At 37.3% G+C, this 20,960-nt stretch overlaps 1 protein-coding gene across 9 annotated transcripts in view; it reads right to left on the reverse strand.

Moving 5' to 3' along the window:
• BLTP3B (bridge-like lipid transfer protein family member 3B) overlaps nucleotides 1-20,960 on the reverse strand; it is a 59,632-nt gene that overhangs the window by 2,069 nt on the left and 36,603 nt on the right. For 6 of the 9 annotated variants that reach the window (XM_068938540.1, XM_068938524.1, XM_068938550.1 and 3 more), the window contains 9 exons: nucleotides 19,205-19,346; nucleotides 18,213-18,406; nucleotides 15,633-17,140; nucleotides 15,029-15,204; nucleotides 13,537-13,673; nucleotides 11,825-11,975; nucleotides 5,738-5,994; nucleotides 3,407-3,515; nucleotides 690-877 (listed from right to left, as the gene is read on the reverse strand). In XM_068938540.1, the coding sequence (XP_068794641.1) occupies nucleotides 690-877; nucleotides 3,407-3,515; nucleotides 5,738-5,994; nucleotides 11,825-11,975; nucleotides 13,537-13,673; nucleotides 15,029-15,204; nucleotides 15,633-17,140; nucleotides 18,213-18,406; nucleotides 19,205-19,346 (2,862 nt within the window). The remainder of the gene's footprint in view (nucleotides 1-689; nucleotides 878-3,406; nucleotides 3,516-5,737; nucleotides 5,995-11,824; nucleotides 11,976-13,536; nucleotides 13,674-15,028; nucleotides 15,205-15,632; nucleotides 17,141-18,212; nucleotides 18,407-19,204; nucleotides 19,347-20,960) is intronic. The other 3 variants (XM_068938532.1, XM_068938560.1, XM_068938591.1) reach the window with 1 other exon arrangement.

Here is a 20,960-nt window from a genome sequence, read left to right on the forward strand (position 1 = left end):
GAAATGATCAGGTTAGAAAAGAAAGTTAGAAGTGCTTCTGCACACTGTCAACTTTTCCCCATTACAGTAACCTTTAAAATACCATACAGCAATGATCACATTCACTGCTGGATGCAGATTGGTTGGGGCCAAGCGATTAACTCCCACTTAGTGAAACACGGACACACTTGATAGTTAGCTTAAAAGGCAAGATACCCCAGACTCCAAGTGCAATGGAAACCGACACCAGATTCTGAACTCTAAGAATGGATTCTCATTCAATGGAAAAAAAAAAAGTGCATATTTTGTCACCAGCAATTCAGAATCCAGGTATGATTTATTGATTAATACAGGTCTGACTCAACAATCTGGTCCTTAGCTTTTGGCAATCACGTTGCACAGCGAGAGGAGAAAGAAGAGTACGACTTAGTAGCTAGTGACTTGCTTCATCATAAAACTCCCTCTCACATAAAGCAGAAGAATTGGTCTGCAGTGTACTATTGTATTTCGAGAGTAATACTAAGTTTACTACTGAACTATTGAACTATTCTATATGGACTATTCTATATGTACTAAATGATTCTATAATATTGGTAATTCATATTTTCCATGCCTAAAACAGATTTATACCCAGAAAACATAACAGTTGTGATGTTTAATGATTACAATGATTTTATATAAATAAATAAATACAAAGGAATTCTTAATACCTCATCTCTGAGGAAGTCAGTTGAATCTCTGCTTAATTTATAAGGTCTGGGAATTTCACAAGATGTCTGTGTGGCTTGGTCCTGTGTTTTATGTCTGGCAGGTCCAGTTGATTGCTGCATTGTATCACTTGATTTCTTGATCTTTGACACATCATTTACTGTTTGATTGTCTATTTCACAGAAAAAGACTTGAGATTAAGAAACATTTAGATGTTTTTTTGTTTTTATTTTTATATCAATTCTCATCTGCACTAAATTGAAACCTCCTCAGCAAATATACTTGTAATATTAAGTATCAACCTCCCAGAATCAGATTAAAAAATAAGTAATAGATCAATTAAAATAAAAATCATATACCCTTCTGGAGAAAAAGGGAAGGGAAAGGAGGCATGAGAAGAAAGAATATGTATATATCTTCCAGTCTGAAGAAAATTAACACATTTTTGTACTGATCACTATCATCACAGAATATGGATTCTGGAAAACTATTAGCTGTAGAATAACAAAGAAGCCCGCTACTCAGAAAACACAGCTGAATAACTATGTATTTTAGATCAGATGCCTGAAACATGCATTGAAATTGAAGGGGTGTGGCAGAAGGTTGAGAACCATTAATATTTCTACAGCAGTAATGTCTGCAGGTCCAAACTGGATTTAAAGAATGCATTTACATTTGAAAATACAGTGAGACAAACCTGCACAATCAATTTTTTAAATTAAAAGATAACTTACATGACTTTGCAGTAATTTCTAGCATTTACAGTTGAAGTAAACTATAACGTCTATTAAAATATACTCCTGTACACCAAGGGTAAAAGAAGGGACATGCAGCTCTTAGTAGACCAAATAATCCTCTGTATTTTTTTTAAAAATTTCCTCCTAAACAACAATTTTCTGTTCATTACCCCCTCCTCCCACCACACACACCCCCCTGAAGGTTCACAAATGCATAACTGCAGACACATATATCACTACTGCACCACTATACACCACATCTCAGAGGTCTGGTTCATCTTCTCTATACCCTCCCATGATAAAGGCAGCATTAAGATCACCCAGTAGCCTCCTCTTCCTCAAGTCATGCAATACATTGCTTATTGCTGGATTAATTTATTGAGGAGCTGGATGAAGGGGTGCAAGTTTGTGAGCAGTACTGAACTGGGGGATAAGTGGTTGCTACACTGAGGGGCCAGGTTGTTCTTTAGAGAGATCTGGACAGGCTGGAGAAGTGAGCAGATGGGAATCTCAAAGTTCAGCAAAAGCTGGTGTGAAGCCCTGCAAGTGGAAGTGAATAATCCCTTTGTACTAGTACAAGATGGGGGCCAGCCAGACAAAAAGCAGCACTGCAGGAAAGAACCTATGGGCCTTGATGAACAAGAAGCTGAACATGAATCAGCAGTGAGCCCTCAAAGCAAAGACCAGCCACATGCAGGCTGTACTAGCAAGAGTAGCTGGCAAGTTGAGGGAAGTGATTATCCCCCTCATACTCAGAACTTTTGAGATTGCATTTGGAGTACTGTATCCAGCTTTGGATTCCCTGGTACGAGGAAGATATTGACAGAGGAGGGCCACCAAGATAATCTGGGTCTGGATCACATGATGTACAAGAGAGACGGAGAGCACTGCACTTGTCCAGTCTGAAGAAGAGAAGGCTATAGTGTGATCTTAATGCCACATTCACCTACCTAATGGAAGGGTTTAGAGATGGACCAGACTTCCCAGAGGTGTGTAGTGGCAGGATGAGAGACAACAGACAAGTTGCAACAAAGGAAATCCAATTAGACATTACAAGAAAAAAAAAAAAATCAACCATCATGATGGTCAAATGCTGGGATAGGTTGCTCAGACTGTGGAATCTCCATCCTTCGAGATACTCAAAACGCAACTGTGAGCAGTCTGATCAAATCAGAGCCCTGCTTTGAGCAAGGGGTTGGACCAGATGACCTCCAGAGGTTCTTTCCTACCTAAGTTACTCCATAACCCTATGATGTATCTGTGAAAGACAACAGCAAAGTTCCAGACCTAACTGTATTGCCTTGTTGTCAGTATTTAGCATTTACCCATATGTTTAGAAGAAAAAAATAATTCAAAGTGTATGCATGTTTTATGAAAAGTTAAATCTCTGTCCAAAACCTAAGCCTCAGCGTGTAACCTCAGCTATGACACCATCATAATACACAGAATTGAAAACAGCTACTTGTACTACTCGGTTATTCTTTTGTTTTACAATAAGCTCTGATTTACATCCTTTCTTATGTTCCGTAATATCTAACAAAATGCCACAAACTGGTATGCAATGCAACTCCTTGTTACTTACGTAATACTTATAATAGAAAAATTACTTGTTGCTTCTTGTAACGCAGACAACAGATACCAGCTCTGATAATTTGTAAAGAAAGACAATTTTTTGTTTGGTTTTGTAGTCAATCTTGAAAGAACCTATCATTTTCTTGATGAAGCGATGGGCATATTTCTACTTCTCCGAGATGTGATTTTGCTGCTGTAGGTTGTGATCATAGCCAATACATTACTCATTAAGGTTTTTTCCTCTGTGTGACTGCACTTAAAATTCAGATTTACAGTGGCACAGTTTACACAGAGTAGAAGCAGTTATCTTTTTATTATTAGCCACATGGTCTACACAAAGGGAAAAAAACAGTATTAATAATAATATTAAATGATAATACCGAGATATCAAGTTGCAGGAACATATATACCTCTAATTAGAAAAGAGCCGTCATCATTTCTTTCTATCCAGAGTATGTCAATATGTAGCGTTATGGGAACTAGTTCAGATGCCTTGAGATTTTCATGAGAACTGTCATCCTAAAAAAGTCAAAAATATTCAAAAATGAGTTTGAAGGTTTAGTAGAAAATTGAAATAGTTAAATAAGATGCTCAATTGCACGTAAGTGGATTTAATGAAACTTGAAAGGACTACTACTTCAAAGTAGAATTTTCTAGTTTTTTTTTTTCTTCAAACTTTTGCTCCATACTTCTTTTTTCCTGTGGATCATATTAAAGGTCTGAATTTATCTCTGGAGTGACTCTGCTGAACTCTCTCTCTATATAGTCTGACTAAAATACTTCAAAGTATTTTGCAGACGTCTCAGTAAGATTAAATCCCAACTCAAGATGTTCTTTTGCACAGGCGCTCTCAGAGATAAGAACTCTGCACTATACAATAACTTGTATCTGATTTTCCCTTGAACTATTTAAAGATTGAATAGATACAACTATCATTCTTGAGGATATTTTGTCTTTAGAATTTAGATGACAGCAGCTGCAGTTCAGTTACATTAATGTACTCAACAGAAGAGAAACTTCACAAATTGCTTCTTGTGGGGTCTCCCCAGGAAGTCATTTATAGCTCATTATTCCTGTCAAGCAGAGTAATGCATCCAGTATAATTAGGAACTGTATGTACCATCAATGTTAAACACATAGCAAGATCAAACTGTTGAGGTGTAACTGCCAAAATATCTAGAAACAACACTAAGATTGCAGTAGAAAGTGCAAAAATAAATCAAGAATTTAGGGAAGAGGTTGTTCCTATTCCCCTCCTCCCTCTCTCCCCCCCACCCCGCAGGAAACATGCTGCATCAGATCTCATGCAGAAAAAATACTGCATTGAATAGGCAATGCAGCGTAAAGCTGAAGCATAACCTCCTGCTCTTTATTACCCCAAAACTCTAGATAAATGAAACATTTGCATGTCAAACGGGCATTTCAATCCACACTGTATCTACATGCATTTGTCAATCATCATGACTAATTTCACTGTGACTTTTGTGCACTGCCAAGTGAGTGCTTCAGTGCTTTTGTTGGCAAGCAGATTCTTATTGCCAGTTTAGTAATGTATATTCACCACTTCAGAGACAGCTATTTTCCCAAAAACATTTTGTCCAAGTCCAACTTGTTGCCAACAAACTAGAACAATCCTGTTTTCAAATTTAGATGACTAAATATGAAGACCTTCCTTCTTACATATGGGCATCCACTTCTGCGATAACACTGAAGTCTGAGGAACAGATCCACAGCTCTTACAGAAAGTCCTTGTGCTATTCCTGCAGTGGAACGAGCCTTAAAGGAGTGCTTAAGGATTCTCAAGGGATGGAAAAGCTGCACTAAAGAGAAAGAGCATACTGATGTATTTTGATATTCAAGTGTTCAGAGTAGACTGTACAGATACAGTTGACCTTCCATTTAAGGGTGACCTTAGCAGAATCAAGGCCTTCTTTAGCACAAGATGCAGAACTGGAGGTGCTATTTTAGTTCTCACTTTGGTAAATTTACATAGGTGATTATTAATGTAATGTTATAGGGATCAATAATTTTTTAAATTGTCCTTATCTTTGTAGCCAATGGCTGCATAGCACAGAACTCACCATCTCCTTTAAGTGTCTGAAAGAAAAGAAAACCCTAGGAGACTTGAGTAGCAGCGCCCTCTTAATGTTACTATTTTAAGCTACAGTAGTATAAAGCCTGTACTATTTAGTAACTGTTTCTAGGTAAGGCAGAACATGAAATCTGGGTTCTAAGTAGCAGCATTCAAGTGGTTGGAACTGGAATTCTAATAAGCTGTTTCCTTCTTTTGTACTGACCCTTCATCGCAAAAATTATCCTCTAAGTAGGAGAGATAATTAACCTCTAAAATCTGTGTCTTGCAATTAGAAAATCATTACTATGCCAAGCAAAAAAGCCCACCCAAAAAAACCACACTGTGCCTTTGGGAACTTGGGACACCTTACCTGTGATACTCCCAGACCCTGTTACTCTCAAAAAGCGATTGGGTGAGGAATAAAAGACAAAGTATAAAATACTATATTCATACAACTAGTTTGGTCATACAGAGAATTTATCTCTGGGCATAACTACAGAGCTAACCAAATCTATGGATTTTTGAATTGTTTTAGTGCTATCTAAAGTCCTTACAGAGTATGATAGCAGTTCCTTTGAAGTTAACTCTATCTAGATTACTAGTTTATCATCAAAGAAACAAGAACATATTTTTTTTAGAGAAACCAAATAGCTCTTTGTTTGCATACTTTTAAATTAATCCTTGCGTTAGAAACTTTTATCTTCATAGGCATCACTGCTGCAACAGTTTCATCTTCTAGAAAATGCTGAATGTTTGTGAGGGAAGATATTAGAAATTCCGCACTGAAGTTCTCTATATGACACTGAAGAAAACCATTTTTTACAGCCAGTAGAGAATGTATGATAGCGCTAGGCCCACTTTCCCATCTCAAACTAATCTCAGGCGATGAATTAGCTGGTCCAGCCACGAATTTACAGTCCGAACCTATTACACAAGGGAAACGAATTTGCATTAAAATTTTGCAACGCACAAAAAGCCAATACCGAAGCAATTATGATGCAATTACTTCTACCTGTGTTGTCTAATTTCCCCAAAATACTTTGGAAGTTCTATTCAAGAATTATAGCAGTACATTTACATAATAACTTGAGAGCAATTGTGTAAGCATATCACTTAAAAAGTACTAAAGAGAAATAAATGGTATATACAGGTACTTGTACTTCACAGTGACAACAGAAAAGGACGGTACAGAAGTATCATTTAGCATACAAGATTTATGTTGTCTTCAATGGCTTGAGAATGAAGAAACAATTATTTTGTGTACTCTTCCATTAATTCCTTCAATTTTAATTCAAGACAACATTTTAAGTCAGTTCACACTCTCAGGAGAGTAGGTATTCTCTTGGAAAGGCAGAATTTCCTGACTCAGGGACTTACTTGCTAACACAGAGGAACACTGAAACAGCAATTTAGTAAGATGGAGAACATGACCACACGTTGCATCCATTATTTGGGTGGCAATAGATTTGAACCTTAAAACAAAACTAGCAGCTTCTTGTTAGTTTCAGTGTCTTTAAAACCAGTAAAAAAGCAACTGCAACATTCAATTGAACAGTTCTAAAAATAATAATTAAGGCAACTAGATATTGAAGGAAAAAAAAAAAGAAGTCAGTATTCACTGGTACAAAAAGAGGGTTCATCACCACCAACCAAAAAAATGACCTTAAGAGTAAAAAAAAAAAAAAAAAAAAAAAAAGACTTTTTTAAAGTCATTTCAGTCACTTCGATGGGTGACCTACAGAAATGATTTGTTACAAAAATACATAACGTTCACAGCAATTATTCATATGAAAGAGCGAAACTGTTAAAATTTGAAAGACAACTGAGATCAAGCTAGGACAAGTAAAATCAACTGAATTATGTCAAGTTTACATCAGTTGAGCATCCACCTGTTAAAGAAAACAAATTTGAACTAGAAGACAGAATTAAAACAACAAAACGGTTAATATAAACGTGTTTTCGGTTTAACTCTGGTTTCCTCAGCAAAGTCCAACACTTACAGGTTCAGAAACGGAAAAAATACCCTAGATGATGAAATTAAATTTAAAGTACAAGTAAACCTGCATTTTCTTTCTCTTTTTTTGTTTCTTCTATTCTATCTCATCCCCCCATATTACTGACATGCTATTTATACATGCTATATTGAAATCTATATGCTATATATTGAAATCTCCCCTTCTTCATTTCTGGCTGTGGGCATATGAGGAATTACTGTAAAGGGAAGGCTAATGGGAAACATAACAGCAGCCTTCTGATACCTACGAGAACGTTACTGAAAAGATAGAGCCAGGCTCTTCAAAGCAGTTCTTGCTAGAGGGATGAGAGACAACAGGCCCAAGTTAAAACAAGAGAGGTTCAAACCAGATGTAGGGAATGAGGATAGTCAAGCAGTGGAGCAGGTTGCCCAGAGAGGTTGTGCAGTCTCTGTCCTTGGAGGTTTTTGAGACCTGTCTGTATAAAGCCCTGAGCAACCTGGTCTCATCTCACAGTTGACCCTGCTTTGAGCAGGAGGTTGCAGTAGAGACCGCTCAACATACCTTCCAACCCAAATTATCCTGGGATCCTATGAAGCGTAACTTTCCTGTGTGGCAACATACTTTGCCCCTTCATTTCAGAGGTAACCTACTCTGAATAAACTCACATTTGCTGAGAGGGGAAAAAAACAAGCAAACAAACAAACAAACCCCAGCGCACTTGGGCTGCAAGTTAGCAGCTACCCTGCTTCTTGTTCAGAGAGTCATACACACTTTTAAAGCATTGCTTTCCCCACAGTTAGCAGGAGGTGTGACATCCAGGAAAAAAAAAAATCTCTCCAGTACAGCGTATCCTGGATGCCTTTAAATAAAGCAAAGCCATGCTTCCCAGAACTAGTGCTCCTTCTGGATTATGCATCCAGTTTACAAGGCGTTTTGTTAAAATTCCAGTATGTCACTGCTGATCACAATACTTTCATGAAACACAAACTTTTTGATATATCACTTCTCTACAGATATATTCAGGCCTCCTGTTAAAGAAAGAAAAGATGTTCATAGCACGTGAACATATTTTCAAAGGCATTGCTGGTTTGTTGTTAATTCCTAGTGCAACGCTATAACTACCATTCACAGCATTAGTACTTAAGGATTCAGATTCTTGCTACTCTAAACCATATGAAGTACAGATCAAAACTGTAGGAACCAGATGACAAATCACCAAGTCACCACAGTGACACTGCTGGATCAAATTAGTTCAAAAACTTGGCAAATTAGTTTTGAGCCAATAGAAGTTATGCTGGATTAGGTAACACGTCCATGCTAAAGTTAGAGTAGACCTTGCATTGGTATCCCACAGATCTCTGCAACAGTCCCTTTTGCCTTCTCCCCAAGATCAATGTGTCTAGATCATCAAAGTCCTTTCAGGATAGGATAATAGACCATCTGCTTCCTTTAGGAATATGTGACTTTCTGGGGTTGTAATGCTGCAAAAATACTATATGCCCAGGCACCACCAGAGACAGACCCAGGGTCAAGCCCTGGCAATGGCTGGTCATTGGTCACAGCAGCCTTCAGTAAGATTTCTGCTGAAGCTAGTTGTTGTTCCTGGTTGCTTTCAGGGAGGAGTAGTAGGGTAATGCTACCTGCTGTTGCGTAACGTGTGATGCAACATTTTTCAAAATCACGCACCAGATGGCTCTGAGATGCCTCTGGGGTCTTCAGCAGTTGCATACAAAGGCCCTAATGAAAACCTACAAGCAGGCAAAGGACATTAAGGCAGTCCTGGGTTTGGTCCACGTTTCTGACAATGGGGGAAGTGGACTATATCCCCAACGGGCATGCTGATATGATGCTCAGAAAAGATAAACACCTACTATGTTCCTAAAAAACATTCGTCCTTTGAGAGGGCACCAAACTCTAAGGAAAACAGATGCATGTCCATACCCATGGACACAGACCTATATCTGTTGGGTGGTAGAGTTAGGGCACATAAACATATCATTGACCTGGGTGGATGAAGACCAGTGGAGAAAACTGCACATTGACATACCAAGAATAAGGCCTCCAGCCTTTGTTGTGAGCCAACACAACCTCCTCTTGGCTACCTCTGGACACAGATGTGCAACAACTGCAGCTGTGCCCCCTCCCCCATCCTCTAAATCCTTCCAGTACTTAAAAAGCGCTAGATCTCACTCTGCCCCCACTTGGGAAAAAAAAAAAAAAAAAAAAAAGCAGGCTGCAAGAATCAGGTGCCTTTTGTGGCTCTAGCCCAGACAGAAGAGAATTAGGTACTAACAGCCCTTAAAAATCCTTGAGAAGAAGGGCAACTTATCTCTCCAGATGGAAAAAGAACAACGATCGCTCTGTCCAAGAAGTCTCTGTACTGTGTTTGGGAAATCTTGTTTCTCTCAGGGATCTACATCTTTTGCATAAATGCAGCGGTATGCACCCTAAGTGTTGTGGGACCAGGAAAAATGCCTGCAACATTGCTGGAAGAATTCACTAAAGCATAAAAAAAACTAGAAAAATAGATTATGCAGTCAGTCACAGTCACCCATGCAGCTAGCCTTGGTTGTCTTGTAGTTATCTGAAAAGGGCACTCTCAAAAGAGGATGGAACAGAAACTAGATCAAGTAATTCAGGAGCTGCTACTGACTGCTGCTCCCTTCTCCTCCAAACACGACAATGTCTCAGTAAAAGCATTCTCCTTCCCAAAGTATGCCTGCCATACTCCCACAGAAACCTTCTTTTGCTATTACTGCCAGATATGAGATCTGATAAAGCATCATCCTGTAGCCAGCGCTACCTGGAAGTGCACAGCTGCCACACTGCCCTCACTACTAGACACGCCTTTCCTTTCCCACACCTACTACACCAATACTATTGAAGTTTTTAATGGTTATTTTTACCTGGATCACCCTTGTGGACTATAATTATGGCCATATTATTCATTGCTTTGTACACCTCCTCACAGAGTTTGCTGGCTGCAATTGTTAATTTAGCACTTGAATAAGTTCTGTTAAAGGTCTTAGTGGGGGATTGCTTTTGTCTGGATATGGCTTTTCTTACACTTTTGCTCATGGATTCTTTTGGTTGCTCTTTGTTACCATTAACTAATTTAAATTGTTTCTTTTGATCTTATTGTCAAGTTCTCCCTAACCTTGATCCTCTATAAATAATTTTATTTTTGAACTGTTCTTCTCCTTAGTTCTTCTATTAGAAAAAAATGGAGGAGATGGGGAGCAGCAGTGACTGCAGAGGATTCCTGACTAAGTACAGAAAAAATAGCCCTAAATAGAAGGGGAAAGAAGATGCAAGTCATGAAGTGAGAGTAACCAGGAATGTAGAAACAATAAGTGCTACTCACTCTGTCCCACTCATCCAGATACCCACCAGAAACCGATAGGAAGAGATATAGCCTCCCCATCATATTACAACCTTTTTGTCCATAAAATAATCAGGCAGGGCACAAGCCTCTCATAAGCAGCTGAGCCAGGGAAAGCCGGTTCTAGTTTGAGAGCCACATGAGTAGGAAGGTGCCATGCTCTCACTATTTATTCCCAGTTGCTTTCACAGCAGATATGACAGATAAAAGCAGGCAAACAGAATTCTGGTTATGAACTGAAGGTCAGCTGTGGGTCTTCCCTACTGGACCTCCCTCTTGCCTTCAGATGTCTGAACGCGATTGCAACATCACGCAACAGCTGCTGAGACAGCAGCTGCTGGCAACTGCTCAGCTTACTAGTAAACAGGTTCTTTAGCTAGGGCATCATAGGCTAGATCACCGAGCAGAACTTCCTGAACAAAAATCCGTGCTGCTGCAAGGCTGGAAATAAGTGGCAACCAACTGCTGCTATAGCTGTTTCCTGGGGAAGCAGATGAGCCAGAAGCAGAAGGCAGATGCATCAGGGATCTGCCCCAAAAACCCTACAGTGCAATAGAGCACTGCATCCAGCAATCCATGTGGAAGGCTGGCAAAGGGGAACAAAGCAAACTGTGACATGAAGTGGCATGCCAATAAATCACGCCAAGAGAAACAAAAAGCAAACAAAAAACCACAGCATGTGAACTAGGTTTTCTGGCAGAGAATGTGCACATACCCATGCCCAAGAACAGCTCTAACTGGTTCTAATCGTGCAAGTATCTGGCATGAAACCACACCCTGTATTTCAAAACTCTCAAGTTTATAGAAAAATGTTTTTCATGACCACTTGTCTTTCCTGATACAGAGTTGGTTTTAAACTCTCTTGTTTAAAAAAAGTTAAGTGAGTTTAAACTGTGGGTGTTAATTTCCAGTAACAAAATAGATCTTGAAAAAAAGGGATAATCTGCTTTCAAAGAGAGTCTTTCAAGCCAAGGTATATTTAAACAAAGTATTGTTAGAGCGGTAAGGGTGTTCATAAAACAATAACATAGTGTAATGCAGCATCTTTAATAAAAAAAGCAAATGAACTGGGAAAATTCAATGCAATTAGTGAAGGTTTTGTGCTTTTTTCTTTTTTACCCCCACTATCAGAAGATGTTCCATTTTTATTTCCCTCCCACTCAGTGAATGGCTATTACAAAAGAAACTAGTCAGAGTAGATATTCTAAACCAGCAGATGAAGGATGCTTTTGTACTAACAGGAGCACAATGCTGTTTTTGTGCTTTAAGGCTATTGCATTTTTATTTATTTACCAATCAAAGGACATCCATAAAATGACCAGTCACTAATCAGTGGTTACAACAGATGTTTTCAATTCCAATTTCACAGTACTTAGATCTCATTATTAGTTCTTACCCACAGTTCTGTTGCAAAGATAGTGCCGAACACTGATATTGCCCAATTGATTTGGTATCACCTGGTTGACCTGAAGGCATATTTCTGTGTCTTCACCTCTGATATCAATTTCACCATTAACACCAAATATTTGAAAAACCATAACAGACATCTGTCAACAAAATTAAGATAAAAAGAGAGATTATAAATTGAACTTACATTGGTTATTGTTTATGCAGTTCTGTCTAACCCATTCTCCCCCCCCCCCCCAAGGGAAAAAATATTTATAACCATAACCCGTGCTTGCAGAAAGGCACAAAATTTTCTCATTTCTTCTTCCTTTCTTCTTTGCATTCATCAGCTGGACAATGGATTGCTCAACTGTCTGTCCAAACACAGACACTAGGATTTATAATACACCAGTACCAACCCAGAATTGGACAGAAAAGTCCAATGGAAGTGAGATGGACTTCCCCCACTGTGCCAAAGAAGCACGTGACCTTTGTGATACTTGAAAATCCCTAGGCATGCACTCAACTTTATGCATATCATAAACACATTCAAGCATTTCAAGCGCTGAATCAGACCAGGGTAAAGTACCAGGACTACCAAACTGGCAATCTGCATAGTACTCAGTCCTTTTTCTCTATTTATTGGATTGCAATACCTTTCATTAAAAGCAGCAGCCAGTTTTCAAAAGTCAGTTTGGGTGTCATTTATAGAAGATATATGTCCCTCATCACTAATACTATTTTGTGCTCGTTTTTCTAATGGTTTTCTAGTTATCGTCTACAAAAAGAAAAAAAAATATGCCAGCATACATTTGCACAACATAATCTGCACGAATTCTGTTTTCTCTCTTGTTTATATGCACAGATTATTGAAAACTTATTTCAAAGGAATCAATCATTTAAGTAACATTTTTCCTTTTTAAACGAAGGTGATCCGTAGATGTTTTAAAGCAAAGGCAGGATTACGTGATTAACTTTACCAACAAGGAGAACAGGAGGGCAATAAGCACCTAACAAATTGCAGTAAATTCATTTTCTTTCTTTGGGCACACAAACTCTTAGATTTTCAGTTACTGATCTGAATTATGACAAGAACATAATTTAAGAAGCATTGGTTAGGACAAAAAAAAAAAAAAACAGTGAGAAATAAGTGGATAGCTAGCCAGAAAAAGTCAGAGTCTGGCATGGTATTTCAGGGGAAGGATCTCTCTCTACATGTCCTATTCTTGTATCCTTCTCTAAACACTAGGCTTTGTCAATACAAAATCTTGGACAACAGATATCTCTGATACTAACCTTTAGGACAGCCGTTAAGCTCCTATACGCAAATACTACAGAATCCTACAAGTGCTAAGAAAGCATCTCTGTATGCGAGATGTCAGCTATAGGGTGCTCTCTTTTAGTTATACTGGATGACTTACAAAGGTCATTTTAAATATTATATTCTACACTTAGAACATAAAAGAACATGACATTACAAAATACTGCTACATACTAAAACATTTGTCAACAGTTGCTATAGAGGAGATAAGAAGGACAGAGACTGCTCAGTGTAACTTGAATTATAATCTTCATTCTTACTTACTAGAAGTGCATTAGATCTATAGGCTTATATAATGCACTAACAAAACCACCTCCAAACCACTTGGAAGTTACCTCTAAAAGCATTCATCTTAGCTCTATTTTAGTGCTGAAATGTGCAATGGATTTCAGTAATATTACCATTTCTTCACTAGTCTCATGGGCATTCTCTGAAGCTGCACTCATGGCATCTGGAGACGACCCACCACAATTTTCAATCGCTGCGCTTCTTTCATGGGCATGTTCTGATGGGCTTTGATAGTTTGTGGCTGTAATACCTTCCATACACATATAAGAAAAACCATGAAGTTAGCATAGCATAACCTGAATCACTCCTGCATTAATAATGAAGTCACTGTCTGTTACTATATGCATACATTAACTCATTTTTTAAGATTAGTTAAATGGTTTGTTTATTAAGCAAACATTTTTGGTTGAACTGCTAAATCAATTCTTCTTACAGAGCGTTCAAAATGTTAGGTGCTATGCAAGTAAGGCAGGATATAATGACAAAAAATGAAATCTAACTCCATATGCACTGTTTAAAAAATTGTGAAGAGCCTTTCTTCTGATCTACCACATCACACATTAAACTGAACCAGCAAAAAAAAAAAGGTTAAAGATTTCAAGTAAATTTATGCCTATATCCGAAAGCCGTGCATCTAAAACTTGGCTTTAGAGCAAATGTTCACAGTTTTATTTTTACAGAAATAAGCTGTATTTTTTTTATTTTGTTAGAGTGATCAGGGTAGGTAGTGTTTCCTTGACAACTAGGAAGTATGCAAATGTAACCTGCAGTTAAATTTTGTTTAACAAGTTGAAAAGACATGTAAAGGTTATTAAAAATGGAAAACTTATTTTCTGGCTTACTCCCACATGCATATGCAGGAATACTCCTACAATCCAAACATATATAAGGTTTGGAAGTGAAGCACTCTTCTCATTATTGCTTGAGAACAAAAAAAGAAAACCCACATAAAAAAATATTAAGTTGTTCTTTATTCCGAGTAGAAGTTATCAGAAAGCAGGTACTAACACAATCTTACAGAATTACCATATCGCTGAGTTCTTCCCTCACATCAGGAACAAAGACTCACACACAGATGAGTAGAAATCCAACAAGCATCTGCTGTTACACAATCAATACGTAACTGCTCCATAAGGAACAAGCAAGGGGACTACCAAATCTATTTGCCTGGTAATTAGCATGGCAAGAATTAGAAATCCATTTCTTTTTCATCTACTCTTAAAACTGAAGATTGTTTACTGTTTCAAGCATAGTATTATGATTCAGGGTATGAGTCTGTAAACACAGCCAAAGCAAGTGCTTGTAAGCAGGGAACAGTTCTGCTTGATTCAGGGTTCCAATGCAGCACCACAATGCTTTTGCTGTCCTCAAGAGAGGAAAATTAAGTAGCACTTAAGTAGTGCTACTTCAGTAGCGCATCCTATTGTTTTCCCTTGAAATGATATGCTGTGAAAATGCTTAATATTATTAACCAGCGAAGCTAACAAATAGCCCTGTGTAAAGTACCCAGGATTTGCTGGACTACAGTCCTCTTGAGTATTGTTTAAGAAGTAATACATGAAGACGTTATTTGTTACTGAAAAATATTTTCTTAAATCTGTTTACCTTTCTCCAGAAAGCTTTGGCTGTCACTTCCATCACTCTCTATCAAATGTTCTTCTAACATCATACTATCAATAGAAATAGTATCCAGAGAGACTTGTGATGGACTTCTCTTCATATTCTTGTAAGAAACAGAGAATGCAGGGAGACTGGATGGGCAGCGTTCCTTAGACTTTGCACTTTTTAAATATAAAGACATTAGGAAATTATTAATAAAAATTAAGGAAATTTCATAGAAGTTAGTTTTAAAAAATCCTCCAAACTAGGCAAGATATAAAAGAAAAAAATATTAGTATCCTATAATCCTCTAGGAAGAAAAAGAGCTAAAAATAGAAACAGCATGCACTCCTGTAGATATTTATGTCAACATTTTTCTCTGTATGTATTCTATAACAGCATAACTGAATATTACATAAACAGCTTAAAACAACTAAGAATTCATTTTAGCTCTCACTGAATGCTACTGCTTATCTTCAGAATTTATATACCTTTATAATTTTCATCTACATACTCACTTCCGTTGACAATTATCAATATTATTTGCTTGTAATTTTAGAAAATATTTTAAAGTATCACGAAAACTGATTTATTGTTAAATCTTCTATACCTTAATGAAGGTTGGGAGGCTAACGTTTTTACTGAGGTCACTTTTTCTTTGTTGATTTCAAGCTCTTCAGATTCTAAGGCAGTTTCCGTTTCCAAGTCAGCGACTTGATTAGGACAGCCTTCAGTTGTACCTTCCTGCTCATTTAACTTATTCGAGGATATATTTTTGCTATCTTCTTTTTCAATGAAAAATTCAGCAGAATCTTCTCTCTTATTCAAAATGGTCACTGAATCCCTATGATGCAAGCTACTTTTGTCACTTAGTGGTCCACAGACCTCCTCTGAATCACTTCTACTAAAAAGTCCGCTGCTTCCTCCTTCACTTGTGTCTCCCAAACCTTTATCTGATGCATCATCTGAAAATGACAATCCTTTCTGAAAATCCATGTTACTGTCTGATTTAAATAAAAGATGATCCATTAAAATGCCTTTGTTAACTTCAGCATTCATAGGCTTGCAGTCTGCTCCATAATCAAAATTAGCAATACCAGCTTGCACTACCTTATTATTAACGAATCTACTCTCTGAAGTAAGAGCTCCCTCATTTTCCAAAGGGGAGAGCTCTGATGCCATGGGACTTTCTTCTTCCACAACTGGAGATTTACAGGGGTTTCCCTGAGCCAGTGGATGGAGTAATAAGGCTAGTTCTGCACTTTTCAGTAGGATCCCAATGCAGACATCTGTTTGCTTTGCAGGTTTACCAGTCACTGCTTCTATATCATTCCTTAAGTTTTCCAGGAGTAATATAAGGGATTCATGGAGGAACAGCAAAAAAAGATACTGGTAATGATTGATCTGCATGCTTACATGCTTTTGAATATGGACAAGAACATGTACATCTGCATCAGAGGAAGAACTTTCAGACAGTACTCCCAAAGTGTCTGATAAATGAGGCATTTGAATACCATTAGTCAAGGGTTCTGTCTCACTGCTATAATATTCCTTTAGAAGTTTTTTGCGTTGCAGTCTACTAGCAAGATCACTAGAGTCACTTTTTGGAATGTTAAAAGCTGTCTGACTATTTGATAAAAGCTCTTTTTGTGACTTTGCAAATCTTACTGGTTGACAAATCCAAAGTGAAAGTGGGAATGAGTCCACAAAGCTTATTGGTCGGCCTTTCCCGCTTTTCATTCCTTCATAATCTATCCAAAACTGGGAAAAATGCAAGGCCCAAACATCAGTAGCTGCAGATGTCTTTAACGCATACTTATTCAACTTCGGGATGACATAACCTTTATAAACATCATGCATTTTAGTATCTTGTTCATGAGCATGCCTCTGGAAAATTGGATGCAAAAGGTTAAAATTATTCTGGGACTTGGGAAATGCAGTGAAAGTTCTACTGAAAAATTCACAGTCTTTGAAGTTTTGAAACAAAGCTTCCAGATCAGAGTGCCTGCAGTTTGGAGAGTATCTTGTGTTCGTAGCAATCATTTCTGAACTTTGAATGGAAATGGCACGTGGTTGATCTTTATGAATTTCAGGTTTATTTTCAGATGGGATGATGAACTGCAATAAAGAAATACATTTCATCTGGTTATACAGATATAAGTTAAGAAGGCATACAACTGCAGAAACAAAATAATAGTCATGACAGCTAAAACAGAGGAATATAATTTAAATGTTGTGAGAACTCAATATACTAGTACAGGTCATGGATAAGCGACTGGCAGATTTTGTTTCCTCATTTTTAAAAAGGATATTGTGGCAAAGCTACGATCACCGAAAAGGTTAATGTTCATATTAAAATGTCGGGGCCTCAGGCTTTTCTGATCTGAAGGATTTAGATTCAGGACAGCTGTATTAGGTTGAAATGGCTCATGTTTTTGTTCACCTCAGAAACGGCTTTGCAAAAGTTTTCTTCAATTGTTCAAAAATTTCTTAGTTTAGTAGGCTATTCACATCTAATCATTAAGTGTTAGACAACCCTGTATTCGTAAGTTGACTAGTTGTTCACTCTCAGTAATTACTTTCATTCAAAATAAATAACAACCCTTTAAAATTCTATTTAAATATGCACCAAGAGCCTTAGGAAGACAATCATCTCTCAGCAAGCTGACTATTTTAGAAATCTTGAAACCTCTCCTGTGGGCACCACTGAAAAGGCTCATTGTTTCTTTTGCCTCTGAATCTTGGAAGCAGATGCCCTGGGCAAATCAAGTGAGAAAAACACTGTCTGCTCAGTAATCATTCTCCAAAAATGAGAAGACAATAGAAGCAAAATCTGATGTTTTGTTGCATCAATAATTCATAATTTGTAATAATGAATTGTTTGCTAGTTAATTCCACTTCAGTGCTTGATTCTTTCTTCTACTACATCACCTTCATTGAACACAGTGAAGTAAGTTACGTTAATATTCCCACTGAGGTCTTCATTTATTTCCTAGTATTTTTAGTATTGAAGTAGTACAGAAGATAGACATCTGTCTTCAAATTGCCATACTCTGCCTAGTTTTCCAGAGCAATATTGCTTACTGCATAGATTTGTTTGTTTAAGTTGCCCAGCTAATAGCTTTTCAGAATAAGAGAAAAAGTATTTTGTTCCAAAGAACCATAAAACACCTTATCAATGACAGGTTACCTTTAACATTAGGCCATCAACTCTAACATCAACATGTTCATCTGACTTTGAATTGTCGTTTAACTTGTACATGGCCATGAATTGAACAAGACTCTGTTTCAAATCCAGCACAAACTGGTTTAGCCAAAGAATACTTCTTTCATCTAGGGTGAACTGTAAAGCGTTCAGCTGGCCATACAAATTTGGACATGGAACTAAAAGAGAAAGCAAAACAAAATCATGAGAACAAATGAAACCTTTAGGGTTCACCTTTTGTTTGTTTGGGTTTTTTTTGTTTTTGTTTTTGTTTTTTTTAAATGCATGCAGTCTTACATTTTCCCCTATATTTTACATGAGAAAGGAAATGGAAATCGACTCCTCTGATCCCAGGAAAGAACACATAGTTAGGGAATGTCTACAGTGATACTACTTTCTTTCTCTCATTTCAAACAACTAACTGAATTTTTGATTGTAACAGCTAATATTAAAATAGAATGGGGTCAGGGGACAAGGAGAGCATGTCCTCATTACAGAGGGAGGGCAGGACCAAGGAGAGCTGCTGTCTTCAAGTCACATACCCAGGAAATCCACTGACATTTCTTTTTATATAAGAAGGCCAGCCCCATAATACACTGATAAAAATAACTCTGGTAGATCTTTTGTTGCCTCTTAGATAATACTGCAGTAGTTTGACTTCTTCTATGTAGCCAGGTATTGAAAATACGGAAAAAATCATGTATGAATTTTTTATGTCTTAGTAATATTGTTGTGTGCATTTTCATATTTAAAATGCATTATACTTAAAATGATTTAGAAAAAAAAAAATCACAGTATTTATAGGGCTTTGCTAAGAGCAAAAACTGTGGAAATGGAGCAGTGTTTTGTTCTTTCCAGTATCTCAGTTTTAAAAAGCCATTAACCATTTTCAATTGTCAACCTGGAATCAGTTTGATTTATACATCAATACCAAAAACAAAAAACAAACAAACAAACAAAACCAACACACAACTTACTTGGAAAGTCTTTTCCATCTGGGTAGTAATATTCAGTGAATTCAATATGAATAGCTGGCATTTCTGGTGGAAGATAAAGTGACTTTTTATTGCAAGAGATTAGAGTTTTAGGGGAAGAACGACACTGGTCTGCTGTAGAGACCTGTAAAAGATAAAATATCAATCTCATTAATACATTACATTTTTGTGAATCATTAAATGTTTGTAGTTGCCAAGGCACTGTGCCTAGTAGGGTAACACAGTGCACTGCCCTCAGATATAGATCCCAAATTGCACAAAGTGCAGACAGCAACAAGCATCTAGTTGCCTTGTAGTAGAGGCAAATCTCCATATAAGAGTTTCACAAGAAAATCATAAAGCATTAATGGTATCACATTCCCCTTCATTCATGTGAGGCATGAAGCAGCAGCTCGTTTTCAAAGGCACTCACAGTAAAAGCCTAAAGTGATCAAATGTTTTTATTGCAGACACTACAGATCCTGTATAAGCAGTTACACCAGAACAGGGTATATTTGCACATTGGTCACCTAGAAGGATCCCATAGTTAGATAAGGACTAGATAAGGCTATCAGATCACTTTTGTGAAGTCCTGGCACTGTCATACGGACAGGTTCCAGTACGTGGGCCAACTCAAGATTGTATACTGCTAAGCAAGTGTTCAGCATGTACCTGAGAGTAACATGTATATTTGGCTACACCCCAAGGTCTACTTAGCAGGAGGAGCAAGACACCGTAGATTAGTAATTCTCCGTTTCTGTTTCCTTCCAATGTAACTTACAAAACAAGAAAAAGATCACCTTTTGATATATATTTGACTTCGAATTTCCTGGAATATACAGACTAGTTTAAAAGGTACGTTGCCAAAACAAAGCTGATTCATCCAATGCTTTGTATGCCAGATTACTATCTTCAAATACACAGTCTTTTTAATATTAAGTGTATGATGATGTCTATTTTATTTTGTATTAGTCTGGTTGGAAATTATAAATAGATACCCTTTATAAGCCTGCTTCACACTATGCAGCTGTTTTTAAAATTGCATACATCTCTATTAACACACACAAAAATTCAAAGTAATAATACAGATAGATCTATTTAGAAAAGCAGCTTTTGTATACTCTACAGAAATAATTACAGTAGAAAAAAATTGAAAGGTACTATAAAGGGAGGAGGAGGAGATAAGCATCTGAAGAAGAATAGAAGGCAAATTAAAACATTAACAGTACAAAATGATATTATAAAACCACTTCAAATCCAAATAAAGGCTCTTGGCAGCAAGCTGCAACCTTCTACTCTGCCAGAAAGGATATGGCAAGAAAAGGATTGGAAATGGGTACAAGAACAAATAAAAGACACATTGACTAAGGGCACACATTAAGCATTTTTTTAGCACCTCAAATTTATAATAGATCCTCTAATATTACTACTATTCTGCACCGGAGGTATACCTCTCCTCTGAGGTTGCCTTCTGTCTGCAAAGAGCGTGAATCTGGACTACAGTTAGCAACTAAAACTATTCATGACAAGAAATGAAAAAATGAATGGTTAAAAATCCACTCAAAATATCACTGGGGGGGAAGGATAAAAACCCTCGATTAATGTTTCTCTTTTAAAGAGTTCAGTGTACTCTGAAAAGGATATCAATAAGAAAAGCATTAAATGCAAAACCACTTACTAAAATATTGGGTACCTAACACAGTATAATGAATGGATAGAATCCTGAATGTCAGGATTTTTGGGACAGTAGAACTCGGAT

Source organism: Struthio camelus, chromosome 1, assembly GCF_040807025.1.
Source record: "Struthio camelus isolate bStrCam1 chromosome 1, bStrCam1.hap1, whole genome shotgun sequence".
NCBI classification, from domain to species: domain Eukaryota; kingdom Metazoa; phylum Chordata; class Aves; order Struthioniformes; family Struthionidae; genus Struthio; species Struthio camelus.